Genomic DNA, 13,198 nt, shown 5'->3' with positions numbered 1-13,198 from the left:
GGATGCTGGAACGCTCATAAAATGGCTAGGAATTGTTGAGGAGGTTCAGAAATACAAGAATTGAAATTTGACTTTATATATTTTTACTGATGAGAGCCCTATTGATAAAGAAAATTCAAGTTAAGAAAGAAATGTTCAAAATAAGATGTTTATGGACTCAATTAAATTTTATCCAAGGTTTTGAATTTATGGAGGGTTTGATTGCAAGAACATTGATTTTTAAAGTCAATTTAGGCTTTTATTGGAAGTAATTAAAGTTATGGGGTCCAATTATAATTTTTGAAGAGTTGATTTGGTCAAATCAGGGGCTTAATTTCATAATTATTGAAGTTTGATGGCCAATTAAGAAGTTAATTGAAACAATCCAAAACCAAGGACTAAATTGGAAAAGACGCTATAATCAAGGGGTCTAATTATAAGTTTTCTAGGGGGCTTGATTACAAAATTTTAAAAACATCCAAGGACCAAATTAGAAATATTCATTTTGAATTAGAAAATGACGCTATTTCATTTGTTGATCACCTTCTACATCTGCAATGGTTTCTACAGTAAGGGCAATGCAGGCATTACCAGCTTCAATCAAGGAGCACGTTTAGCGGCTAACATCCCTCGCCACCGTGATGCACGTTAGCTGTTACCAAGAAACGCTTGCATCCTCCGGCTATAAAAGCCAGAGGAGGAACCAAATCGAAGGGGAGGAGAACAGACATAAGAGAAAGACAGAGAGAGGGAGGGTGGAAGGAAGAGAAGAAGAAAGACATGAAATAGCACAGAGGAAAATACAAGAGAAAAGAGTTAAAAAAAAAAAACGAAGCAATGCCGAACAAGGAGACCGGAACGGAAGAGCAAAGGAAGAGAAACCGAACGGTGAAGCAAAGAACACAGATAGGAGAGGAGGTCAGCATCACCACCGGTTTCCTTTCTCCAAAACCGGGTATGCTCATGTCCTTTCTTCGCAACAATTGACACCAGGTTTGTCTAGAAAAACAAAAAGAAACAGGAGACGAAAGCAAGCCAAAAGATCGCCATTTCGTTTTTGCTCTGTTAATAACCAGGGGTCTTTGTTTTTGCTATATGCCAAAAATAAAGGATGAACAATGCGAAGGTAATATAATTTACCTTTGCACTGTTCCATGCACGCATATAATTTCATGCGTGCATGGCTTAGTCCGGTCAAGCCACATGGGTGGCTGGGTCCAGCCCAGCCTGAAAAAAAACATTCCTTCAAAAATTATTTTTTAAAAATATTTATGATTTTTCACAAAATTTTTACTTCATTTTGATCGATATCAGTTTTTATTTTTATATTGTAAAGATATAAATCCGATATTAAAATACTGGTTTTCATTAAGACATTAAAAAATAATAAAAAAAATATTTTTGTTTTCATGCATACGACCAAGTCTCTTAAAAATAAAAATAAAAATAAAAATTCATCATATTGTATTTTCATATAACAAATAAAATTTCAAAAAATATGTATTAGCATGCATTTCGGCTTTAATAACCAGTTTATTAAAGTCACGAGAACTAGGCCAATATTTCAAAAAAAATTATTTTGTTTTTTCTTTTAATATTTGAGTTTACAACCTTATACGTAAGACGTATTCTGGATGTTAAATTCTTTTGTTGACATTAGAACACTTAGGTTTTATCTGATAAGATAAGAATCTCCTTATAGATGAAGACTTTTTTTAAACCTTAGATAGACCAACAACTAGAAAACACAATAAGACCTTAGATTTTATCAGACAATTAAATAATGCAGCCTACCTTAGGTAAGGTGTATTTGGGGTGCTAAAACCTTCCCTTTACGTAACCAGTCCCCGTACCTGATCTTTGTGACCAGTTAGGGTTCCTAGTGACCAAAATACTAGGTGACGACTCTCATTTCAAATTTTCCACTAATAAAAAACAAGAATTTCTTGTCTCCCCACATTTAATAGATTAATACAAGATTTTGAGGATATATATTTTTGTCGCGACGCTGCACACGTGCGAAAAAACTAACAAGGCACATATTAATAAGCCACAAATTGAAGTCATTCCTACCATTAAACTTATCTACATCAAACTCCATTATCGATGTTACTTTTATCGCCATCAAGAAAGCCAACTACTAACTAGGCAAGTTCTAATACCAGTTTGTTGCGGAAACAACTCTAAATCTTAAACCAATGGGTAAGTAGAGAAATATAAAATAATAAGCACAATAATCATTCATAATAAATTTATATAGTTTGGCATCTTAGGCCTACTCCATGGGAGAGATGGTTAAGGAAATTCATTACCAAAAAATAGAAGTAAAATGTCACACAAAATTGCTTTTGTATCCAAGATCTCAAAGTAACAACTTACATTTTCTCTATTCTCTCTAGTCACCAAAGTTAGACAATAAAGCATTTACAAATAAATATTAACCTTAAAATATGACAATTTTAAAATTTATTATATAGACTAATTATATGAGTATTTATTTTCTGATTTATTATATAAACTAATTACATCAATATTTTTTTTGAACCTATAATTAAAGACAAACCCAACTTCACATTTATTGGGTGTCCTTTTAAGAAATTTGTACAAATGTTTTGAGTATAAAGCTTTCAAGTCTAGTATAATCATATAGCTGCATAGAAATAGACACATGAAGTGCAACTCTATATGGCTGGATAATGTAGCATTAACTAGCCTTTCACCTTCCATCCCCAATGAGGTCACTGAGCCTTGGTTCAGTCATATTTAGTGGGGAGTGCATTTGATCACCTCGTGGAATAAGATCAATTGGATTGTGATTCTTGCTCTTGCTAGCCTCGGATGAAGTGGATGCTTTTGAAAAGTTGCCAGTTATATCCTTAAAATCCCAATCAGTCAAGTAGCTTGGCTTTGATGTAACAGCACTCACTTCAATATCTCCAGTAAGCATTGCTACAACTCTTGACATTGTTGGCCTCATTGCTGGTGACCCTTGAGTGCACAAGAGAGCTACTCCTACAACTCGAAGAGCTTCATTTTCATCGAATTCTGTTACACTTGGATCCATCAGCTCTAAACTTCGCCCACTTTCATGCAATTTCCACGCCTAGAAACATTATACCATCAATTCACTTTGAGAAGGACTGATTTCATTGACAAGGGTAAATAGGCAAGTAAAAAAAAAAGTATACAGAGTTTTTTTCTATTACCCATTCGAGAAGATATACCCTTTCGTCATCCAAACTAGAATCAGAATTTGCTCTCCCACTCAGGATCTCTAGAGCAACGACACCAAAACCAAAAACATCAGCCTTCTCTGTCAGATGTCCACGCATTGCATACTCCGGTGCCAAATAGCCTCTACAAGAAAATTAATTTACTTGGTGAGAAGGTTTATTGTAAGAATCCCTTCAAATAATCTCCATTGATTTTATATGTGGCTTCTGAACGCTGTGCTTTGGTATAGACTATAGCTTGGTTCATAATCAGCAAATTAAGAATGATTTAAGGACATGGTTGGAGGAGGTCTTACATGGTTCCTGCAACTCGAGTGCTGATGTGAGTTTTCTTATCATCATAGAGTATTGCCAATCCAAAATCTGATATTTTAGGGAAGAGGTTTGCATCAAGCAAAATGTTACTGGCCTTGACATCTCTATGTACAATCCTTGGCCTTGACTCCTCATGGAGATAAGCTAACCCTCTAGCAGTTCCCAGGCATATATTGAGGCGAGTTGGCCAATCAAGATGCATGCCATCTTTTCCTGCATAATTAGGAGACGCAAGCTTAGTACATAATCCATTCCATCACCAAAATGAAGTCTGAAAACTGAACATGTATCTTATTGAAGTACAATGATTTGTCCAGCCAAGATGCAAGACTTTTCTATTCACATTCTTCAGCAACCAAAAGTAAATCTGGCCAATTTCGATCCTCTAGATGGGTGTAGAGAATCAAGTTTCTATGACTACTTAGTAAAGGAAATATGCAAGCATTTGGGCATCTTCATACCAAAGAGTGTCTTATCAAGGCTTTTGTTTTCGAGGTATTCATAAACGAGGAGGCGTCTATTTCCTTCAATGCAACATCCATACAATTTCACAAGATTGCGATGTTGAACTGCCGATATGGTTGCGATCTCCGTCACAAATTGATTTGTTCCCTGTTTAGATGCTACTGAAAGCTTCTTTACAGCAACTTCTCTCCCATCAGAAAGCATACCCTAAAAAGTACCAGAATTTAGTACCGTAAAGCACAATTTGATTTCTTCCCATCAGAAAGCATACCTGGTCCTAGGTAGACAGAAAAATCTTGAACCTCTACCTTATCTTGTTTATAAAATGTAGAGTAATTGTCTTGCGCTTCTTACCTTGTACACAGGTCCATATCCTCCTTCCCCTAGCTTATTTGAAAGGCTGAAGTCTTCGGTGGCAGTCCTCAACTGGGAATAACTAAAAGTGTTTGGTCTAGGGCCCATCCCAAGCAACACTGCAAATTTAAGCACGAAAAAAAGAAGTCATTAGTTTAGGATACCTTTCTTTATCTAACATAATTTATACAGATCCTGTTAACTTAATATATAAAGTTCTCTACAGGAAATGGCGGATCATCCAAGCAGAGTTAACCTCCTCCAAAGAAATTACACCCAGATTCATGGCATAAAATCATTTTCTGTTTAAGAAAAAAATTTGAAGGTTCTTGGTTGTGTATCAGGATCAAGTACATCTTCACTCATATGAGAGAGTTGAAGGCTTGAGGAGAGGTTTGGATTGGACAAACTATAATAAGTACAAGTTGTCTGATTATTAGATGGCCTTGCCTTCCTCATCTTCCCTGTCTTTTTTCATCCTGATGTAAAGAACGGCAAATATCAGGATCAAGCTCACAACTCCAACAAAAATGGAAACACCAACAATCACCCCCGTCCTGCTCTTCTCTTTTCGAGTACTGGATGGTATCCCACTAACATTTGGTGTAAAATCTGTGCAGTAAATTCAATTAGCAATGTAGTGAGAACCAGAGAAGCACAATCTGAACATACTAAGTTTGATTTGTAAGTTAAGACATGTTACCTGGAACAACATTGAGGGCTGAAATGATTGGTCCATAGTAGCCTTGCACAGGGTTACAGCACGTACCCTTACCAGCCCAAAACAGGTGAATTTCAAGATGATTTTCTGATACAGTAACGTTAAAAGTCTTCGTAATTGCTCTGTCGACCCCACCTGCCTCCATTGATATGTCAAAGTCCTTCAATTGACGGTTTCCCTAAGAAACATATGAACACAGAAAATGGAATTTTAATCATAGAAATTTGTACAACATGCATTTGGTTTTAAACCTTTTTTACCTGAATATAGATATCAAAAACACGTCGTGCTAAACTCTTCCAGGTTTGTGAGCTTCGAGCTAAAAATCTAGTTTCTGCAAATAACAGGTTTATAGTGTAAGGCCCATTCTGGAGACCTAGGCCATAGTACCTAAGGGAACCAGGAGATATCCTTGAAGTCTGATAAAGCTCTGGGGTGTTGGTGCCGGTAACTTGTTTCAAGTTGTTTTCAACATAACTAGGATTTTTTCTCTCAGCGTACAAGCCTGTATTGCTCAATGCCCATTTCTCAGTGCTAGTTACAGTGAATGATGCTGCACTGATAGATGAATTTTCAGCTTCATAAACTGTGCCGTCAGCAGTTGTCATCATTGGACCACCACACTTGATTGAGAAATTTGCATCTACAACAGATGACAAGATAAGAACTGAAATCAATTATTCTCTTCCAAATTATTGAAGCATGAAGCCATTGTCACCTTTATATGAAGCTAATTCCTGGAAGTCTAGACATGCTACACAAAACTAGGATGATTACTGGCAGGGTCTGGGAAGGCGCATTTCATATTCAATAAGACAATGAAAGTTCTAGTAGGAACTAATTTGCTGAATGAAGAAGCTTACAGCGTGGAGGATTTCGATTGCATGGGAAATTTCTTTGTAGACAGTTCAATCCTGGCAGAACACTACATGGGAAAATATTTATTGCTTATCAGAATTGGTAACTTAAAAAGAAGGAAAGGAATGGTTCCAAATACAGGATCATCATTGCATTAGTTTTGCTTGATGTGCACCAAGTTAATTATAAGGGCCTTGAAAATACATATCACTTCACCTTATATTTGATTTGTCAAAAGTGAAGTTGTTGGCCACTAAATTCCTGCATAGTTTCACAAAGGTTACTGACAAATATGTGCTGTAAAACTTAGTAAAGATTCATGATGATAGAATAAGGCGATATTGATTTCTAAGAGGTAGTTCATTTATTTGGTGTTCACAACGTAGTGTTAAACTCAGAAAACAAAGATGCGTGAAGAAAGCGTCGTGGTTTAGGACACATACAATTCTATAGTTGAGGTTACCCATGAAGGAAAAGTCCCTGACAGATAATTGTAAGATAAATCTCTACAAAAACAAAATTATATAAGCGGGGGTTAGTAGGCGCATGATAACAAATGATTTGCGATAAAATTAGATTCTGACTTAATTCAGATACAAAAAAAAAAAAAAAAAAAAAGAAGAAGAAGGAAATAAAGATCAAAAGGGTTTCAGGATATAGTCCAATAAAATAATGGTGTCATGATATGATTTAACATTGCTTCAGAAGCTGTCATGTAATTGCTGCTTGGGCAGTGCCAGCAGTTTCAATGTATAATATTCTTTGGTACGAGGACTTACATTGTCTGAAGTGTACTGCTCTTCTGGTTAGGAAGGGTTCCGATTAGACTATTGTTTCCAAGAAACCTGGCCATTGCAATATATGGCAAAAAAGTAACAAAGTGAAGAGTTCAGCAAGAGTGTCAGAACTAAAAAAAAATGATCAAAGCACTTCTAAAGGTTTAGTGATATTTACAAGTATTGAAGAGAACGCATAGTGAATAAAGCAGTTGGAACTTGGCCTGTTAAATTGTTGAAACTTAAATCCCTGAAAAATTGATGAAAAAATTGCATAAGAAAAACACAGGTGCAAGTAGATTTCAAGGATGGCTTTGGCTAAATGTATCAAGAACTTACAGTATCTCGAGCTTCTGGAATATTTCTCCAATATCAGATAGAATACTACCACTAATCAATGCATTCCTCAAAGTCCTTCGGGGAAGATAATCGAGAAATTAGTGCATACTTGGATGCATATAAAAATAATGGATAGACTAGTCAACTACTTACAAGTCGGTCAAGCTTTTCAAGTTCTTGATAAAATCAAGAGTAGAGCTCACATTGCTTAAATCGCTGATTCGCCTGTACAGTTATGTGCATTTACACATTACTGAAACTAATTTTATTTTGCATGTAGACAAACATATGAAAGACAGAAAGTTATAAATGTATTTAAAAAAAACTCACAAAGAGGTTAGTGAGGTCAAGTTGGAGAAACTGGATGGTATAGGACCTTCAAAAGAATTCCCCTGAAATCTCCTGCAAGAACATTCCATAAACCAATCAAACAAATCATTCTTCCTTGTAGCTGTAAACATACTACTGCTGTGTCTAACAAATGCAAATATCAGAAGATTTTATGGCTTACAATGATATCAGCCCTGTCCAGTTGCCTATAAAGTCAGGTATGTTGCCTGTGAAAGCAGCATCTGAAGCCCATCTGAACATATACAAGCCAAGCGAAGGTAAGCCATGCTGGGGTACACTAACCTTGGATTTGAAGATGAACAAACTGCTATAAACTTATAGAATGTTATTTGCTTACAAGGTTGTCATTCTTTGAAGGTTAACAAATGTTGAGGGAATTTCACCACCCAATCCACAACTATTCACATAACTGCAAAGCAAACAAATATCAAAATCCTGTATTTAACTACATATGGTACAAATACTTACAGAAATGAGGTCTTGGGTTACATTACAGGGAACACGTGCTACAACTTACAGTTCCTCAAGATTGACAAGTTGACCCAGTTCTGGAGGGAGTGTTCCTGAGAAATTATTTATACCAATAGACCTGTTGAACATTTAACAAATAAGGCTTTTTTAGAATATTATCATCCAAATACGATTGCCTATGTGCTTAAAACCATTACAGTACTTCATCTTGTAATCTGTCCATAAATTAAGACCAAAATGAGGATATATGCAGATAATTTATTCCACGAAGTAAAATTTGATTGAAAAGCAAATCCTACAGCAAGGTTAGCTCTTTCAGATTTCCAAGCTCCTTAGGAATGGTCCCAGAAAACGCATTATGCGCAATTGACCTAGTCACATGAAAAAAGTAAGGTCAATGAGCTGTCGAGGTTCATTTTTTTTTCTTTTTATGTAACAGAAGTGTGTCAGTTGTAATAAAATGTTCTGGAAAGAACTTCTTTACTTACAAACTCTGCAATGCAGTTAAATTTCCTATAAATGCAGGCAATGGACCGGTGAAGTAATTTTGATCAATTTTCCTGTAAAATTCCTTCAACTATATAAGCTAGAAGCATAGAATCTTTCAACAAAAAATTAATAATTTGGGTGTTTCCTTACAGAAGGGTAAGATACTTCAAAGCCGTAATTACTTCTGGAATCTCTCCTTTTTTATCCAAAGCATACACTCTCCTGAAAATAGTTAGAAGTTATACGTAGACTAAAACATAGACCAAACAAATGCCAACTGCCCTAAGATTTATGAGGGCTCATGTGAAAAATTGAAATTCTTTAGAGAGAGAGAGATATACAGTTGAGTAATGTGACATGTAGCACTATTATTGTAGGTGCAGTCACATTTGATGGAAGGGTTGTTGGCAGTGTCTTCAAAATTGGTGTCGTTAATGGCAGATCCACTGCATGGCTCTCCACTTAAGTTCCATAATCCCACAGCTTTTGTGTCCCATTGTTCAAATAATGAGTTCAATGCACTCACTGTCTCACCATCACAAAACAACTTTCATAATTAGTTTTAACTAAGGCTGTTTTTTTTTTTTTTTAAAAAAACCAAAAAATTTATTAAATCAATATAACAAAAAATAAATAACTGAAAAAACTAGAAAAAAAAAATCAAATGAAGCAATTAAAAAATCTTTTGGTGCAGTTTGGTTTTGCTTTTGATTTCAAAATTTTAAAACTGATTAAATGGGACCGGTTCAATTTGAACCCTAAACCAGGTATAAAATGTTTATTTTTCTCTTCGAAACCTTATTCCACTAATTTCCTTTCCTCCCGCAGCCACCCTACCCTCCTTCTCTATATCTATAGTTTGTCGACTTTGCTCACCTCTCTCTCAACCTCTCTCACAGCCTTCTCCCCCTTCTCTCTCTATTTCTGGTCTCTTAGTTTGGTGCGGTTGAAATGGAAAAACATTGAACACTTTTATACGAGAGTATACCGTAGTAATTATTTTTAAAAATGATTTTTATTTTAAAATATATTAAAATAATAATTTTTTATTTTTAAAAAATAATTTTTGACATCAACACATTAAAATAATCATAAAACATTAAAAAAATATTAATATAAAGTTTAATTTTTTTCAAAAACGCTTTCAAAATACAATGTCAAACAAGCCAATGATCATTAATATATAGTCATATTAATATTTAAATAATATCATTCAATTAAATTTTTTATTAAAAATTATATTAACAATATTTTAATATTTTTTTACATTAAAAAAAATAATTTAACTCCAAATACAAAACAAGCCAATGATCTCCTAGTGGAACCTAATTTAGAAGAGAGCTGAAAAGGAGGGGAAGAGATTAGAAAAATAAATTGAAATGGCATCTGTGTATTTGTATTTTGTTATATATGTAGATAAATTTTTTTATTTTTTTATTTTAAGTTTTGAATTGACTAAGAATGTAAAGCGTAATTCTTTAAAATATAAGCTAAAGCAAAAAAAAAAACAATTAAACTATAAGAGGCTTGATATAATTTTATTTTTTAAAAAATATAAGTATAAAGGATATTTTTAAACTGAATTTTATATCAATTAATGCTATTTTTTTTTAAATGATTTTAAGAGAATATTATTATGGTATATTCAGGAGAGAGAAAAATTGACGTTGTATCAAAATTCGACTTCAAAAGGCTCAAGAGATTGAACGAACAAGTATTAACAAAAATTGTATGTAAAAACGGTGATATGAAGGGATTCATCACTCTACCAACCATAGTTTTTATTTTCTGATGATCATCATGGGTGGACTTCCTAATCACTATGCCTTGAACATAATATTTTATCTGGGCCTTTCTCGCTCGCAGCCCACAGTAATTTTTGAAATTTTATGCCAGGATACCTGGATCTTTCTCGCTTGCAGCCCACAATAAAAAGTTGTCCATAATATGTTTTTTTCCTCCTTTTTTTTTGTTTGGTTTAAGGGAAAAAAAAGCAAACAATGATTTTAATTATGATACCAATCATCTACTGTTCTATTCTAAGTCATTTAATCAATTTTTTATAATTAAAAATATAATAATTTGTTAATAGTGATATTCTTATTCATGTTCTTGGTTAATAAGAAAATCTACAATTTGATTCTTTGTTTTTATTAATTTTTGAAAAATTTGCGTCATCATTTTCACACATGAATCATTTACGAAGATATCAACTGGAATTAACTTTAAAAAAATAATTAAAATATAAAAACTATATTGTTTTAACAACAATTAAAAAAATACAATAGGGTTTTTTTATCTAGTTCTACTGGATAATCAAATCACATGTAAATTCTTATTTTTAATTGGATCAAACTAGACCCAGGTCCCATGTTGATCAAGCCACCAAGTTGGCTTGGTTTGGATTTTATAGAGATATACATAGAGTGAAAATCTTCCAGTATATAGCACTTTATCTTAAGTTATCTAAACGAATCTTTGAAAAAATTCAAGGGCTACGTAACATATGTAATTACTTACCCCACTTAAAGTTAGATTAACTGGTTTATTAAGAAATTGATCAAACTTTTGAATCGCCATAGCAAAAGTTGAAGTAGTAAAGTCAATTACTTACATTCAAGAGTTTGATTAACAAAAAGTACCATAAGTATTAGTTGACTGTTTGCATGGATTATATGAAAATTCCGAGGTAATGACTGTAAGAAGAGAAAAAAACCTCCAAGGTGATGAAATCACAGTCGAGGATTTCTAATTTCAAAATGCCCCATCAAAAGAAAGAAAAAAAAACAAAACAAAATGGGTGCTTGAAGAGGGCATTGATTGTGACCCCCTACAAATATCCATCCACCCTCTCTTTCAGATTATTATCATGCCAAAAATATATCATAAAAGCTAAGCCATCGGTATGGACATGAGTGAAAAATATAATATCTTTTTCGCTACCAACTTTGGAGTGGGGAGGTCTATTTTTTTGTTTAAAAATTTAATAAATTAATATATTTTTTATTTTTTAAATTTTATTTTTAACACTATCTAATCATAATGATATAAAAATAATAATAAAATATTAATTAAAAGAAACAGTACAAAACTGTTTTTTTGCTACTTTTGTTTAATATGTGAAAAACAAAAACATCATCAAATACATAGGTAGCATTTTTTTAGTTTTAATCTCCTACTAAGAAGGCAATTCTAATCGCCATGAAATATGGATGACAACAGACCAAGAAAGAAAAGTAAGAGTTTCAGTCAGATTTTACATGTATATGATACTTTGCCTTAAGACTATAACCCAGATTAATTTTAAGAACGTTAAAACAAGATAAGAAAATACGTATTTTAATTATTAAAATCATTTGAAGCTAAGAGCTATATTTCTTATATATAAATCTCCGATCTGTAGTTTTTTATTTTTTATTTTTTTTTTATGAACTAAACTGCATACCTTAGTTTTTCATGGTGAGAAAATAAATTTCTGTCACCCAGTACCCTCATAGCTAAAACCAATGAAACCCCGTATACGCGAGGATTGCAAGAGTAAAAAGAAAAGAAAGAAGATGCAAGAAAGATGGATATGGAAGCATATTCACATGGTTTATTTTGGAACCATTTGCCCCTCATGAGCATATTTATTTAACTTGTACTGCAGAATTCAGGAGGTCTGAGAGAGATAGGTACCTTCAGACGGATCAGTAGTGGCGTTTTGAGCGTTGGACAAGTGAAACATTGAAAGAAGGATGAACAAGTGAAGACAGCAAGAGTAGATAGCGAAGACTGAAGAAGGGAGCAGCTTTACACTCCATCCCATCTCTCTCTCTCTCTCTCTCTGGGAAAAAGAATGCCTCCTCCCTTTAGAGTCTAGAGCTGTAGTTAAAATGAAATGAAAGGCTTGTCCTTAAATACATAAAAAGAGAGCGATAGGAGTGAATTACCCGTTTGTTTGCTGTTTATATACTTGGAAAGTAAATGTTTGAAAAATAAATTATTTTTTTATTGTTGATAATGTTATGAAAAATAAATTAGAAAATATTTTTTAGTATTTGATTATGTTATGGAAAATAAGTTGAAAAATAACTTATTAATAGTTTTTTTCAAGTTTATTAAAATAATAAAGAATAAATGTTCCAAATTAAAAGGTTGAATAAGAATAAAATTGAAAAAAAAATTAATTTAATAAATTATCTCAAATAAAATAAATAACAATTAAAATAATAAAGATCAAATCTAATAGGAAAAAAAATTGAAATAATAATAAAAATAATAATAAAAATTTCATAAATTATTTCAAATAAAATAAATAATTATCAAAAGAATAAAGACCAAATTTGATAGATAAAAATTATCAATTAAAAAAATGATAAGAGAAAAACAAATAACAGTCATAAAAAAAGGATCAATGTTAATATAAAAAATAAATTAAATCAAATTTTAAAGGATAAAATTAAAAAAAATCAAAATAAAATATATTTATAATTAGAAGTTTAAGGATTAAATTTGATATGATTTGTAAATAATATGATGTTTTTAATTTTTTCATAACAACTTAAATATATTTTTCATCCAAAATAAAAGTAAAATATTTTCTTGAAAGCTAAGATTTTCTTTAATTGAAAATATTTTTTATTAATTAATTTTTTTTAATAATAAATAAATATATAAAAATTTTAAAAAAATTATTTTTCGTAAATAAAACGGAAGAAGACTCTTTGTGGTCTTGGTCTACCGTCTACGTAATTGACGCGCTGTTCTCAATTTTGGTTTTAGATGGGGAGGCCATTTCCTTCGTTTTCAATTTATAAGGTCAGATCACTTTCGCATATAAATGATACAAACAGCATATAAATGAT

The 13,198-nt window shown here is 32.5% G+C and overlaps 1 protein-coding gene across 1 annotated transcript; it reads right to left on the bottom strand.

Annotated features, from left to right (window-relative positions):
- Nucleotides 1–2,461: 2,461 nt before the first annotated feature.
- On the bottom strand, nt 2,462–12,224 carry LOC118033974 (probable LRR receptor-like serine/threonine-protein kinase At1g56140). The gene is made up of 24 exons (XM_035039121.2): nt 12,030–12,224; nt 8,693–8,876; nt 8,502–8,573; nt 8,351–8,422; nt 8,162–8,233; nt 7,909–7,980; nt 7,729–7,800; nt 7,552–7,623; nt 7,371–7,442; nt 7,194–7,265; nt 7,041–7,115; nt 6,880–6,951; nt 6,705–6,770; nt 6,369–6,431; nt 6,142–6,186; nt 5,931–5,992; nt 5,328–5,710; nt 5,050–5,245; nt 4,797–4,958; nt 4,347–4,465; nt 3,989–4,199; nt 3,509–3,740; nt 3,186–3,336; nt 2,462–3,082 (listed from the first exon to the last, which is right to left on the bottom strand). Exons 1-24 carry the CDS (start codon nt 12,157–12,159, stop codon nt 2,696–2,698), a joined length of 3,114 nt encoding a protein of 1,037 aa, XP_034895012.1. The 5' UTR covers nt 12,160–12,224; the 3' UTR covers nt 2,462–2,695.
- Between the last annotated feature and the right edge of the window lie 974 nt (nt 12,225–13,198).

This window comes from Populus alba, chromosome 1 (assembly GCF_005239225.2).
Source record: "Populus alba chromosome 1, ASM523922v2, whole genome shotgun sequence".
Lineage (NCBI taxonomy): Eukaryota > Viridiplantae > Streptophyta > Magnoliopsida > Malpighiales > Salicaceae > Populus > Populus alba.
This window is presented reverse-complemented; position numbering and strand designations above follow the sequence as displayed.

Bases quoted from the DNA above. Each gene is read 5' to 3' on its own strand.
- LOC118033974 (XM_035039121.2), bottom strand. From the start codon at position 12,159: ATGGGATGGAGTGTAAAGCTGCTCCCTTCTTCAGTCTTCGCTATCTAC. The intron at 6,771-6,879 runs GTAAATATCACT...TGCAATGGCCAG, and splicing joins ATGCGTTCTCTTCAATACTT to GTTTCTTGGAAACAATAGTC. The intron at 4,200-4,346 runs GTAAGAAGCGCA...GGTACTTTTTAG, and splicing joins GATATGGACCTGTGTACAAG to GGTATGCTTTCTGATGGGAG.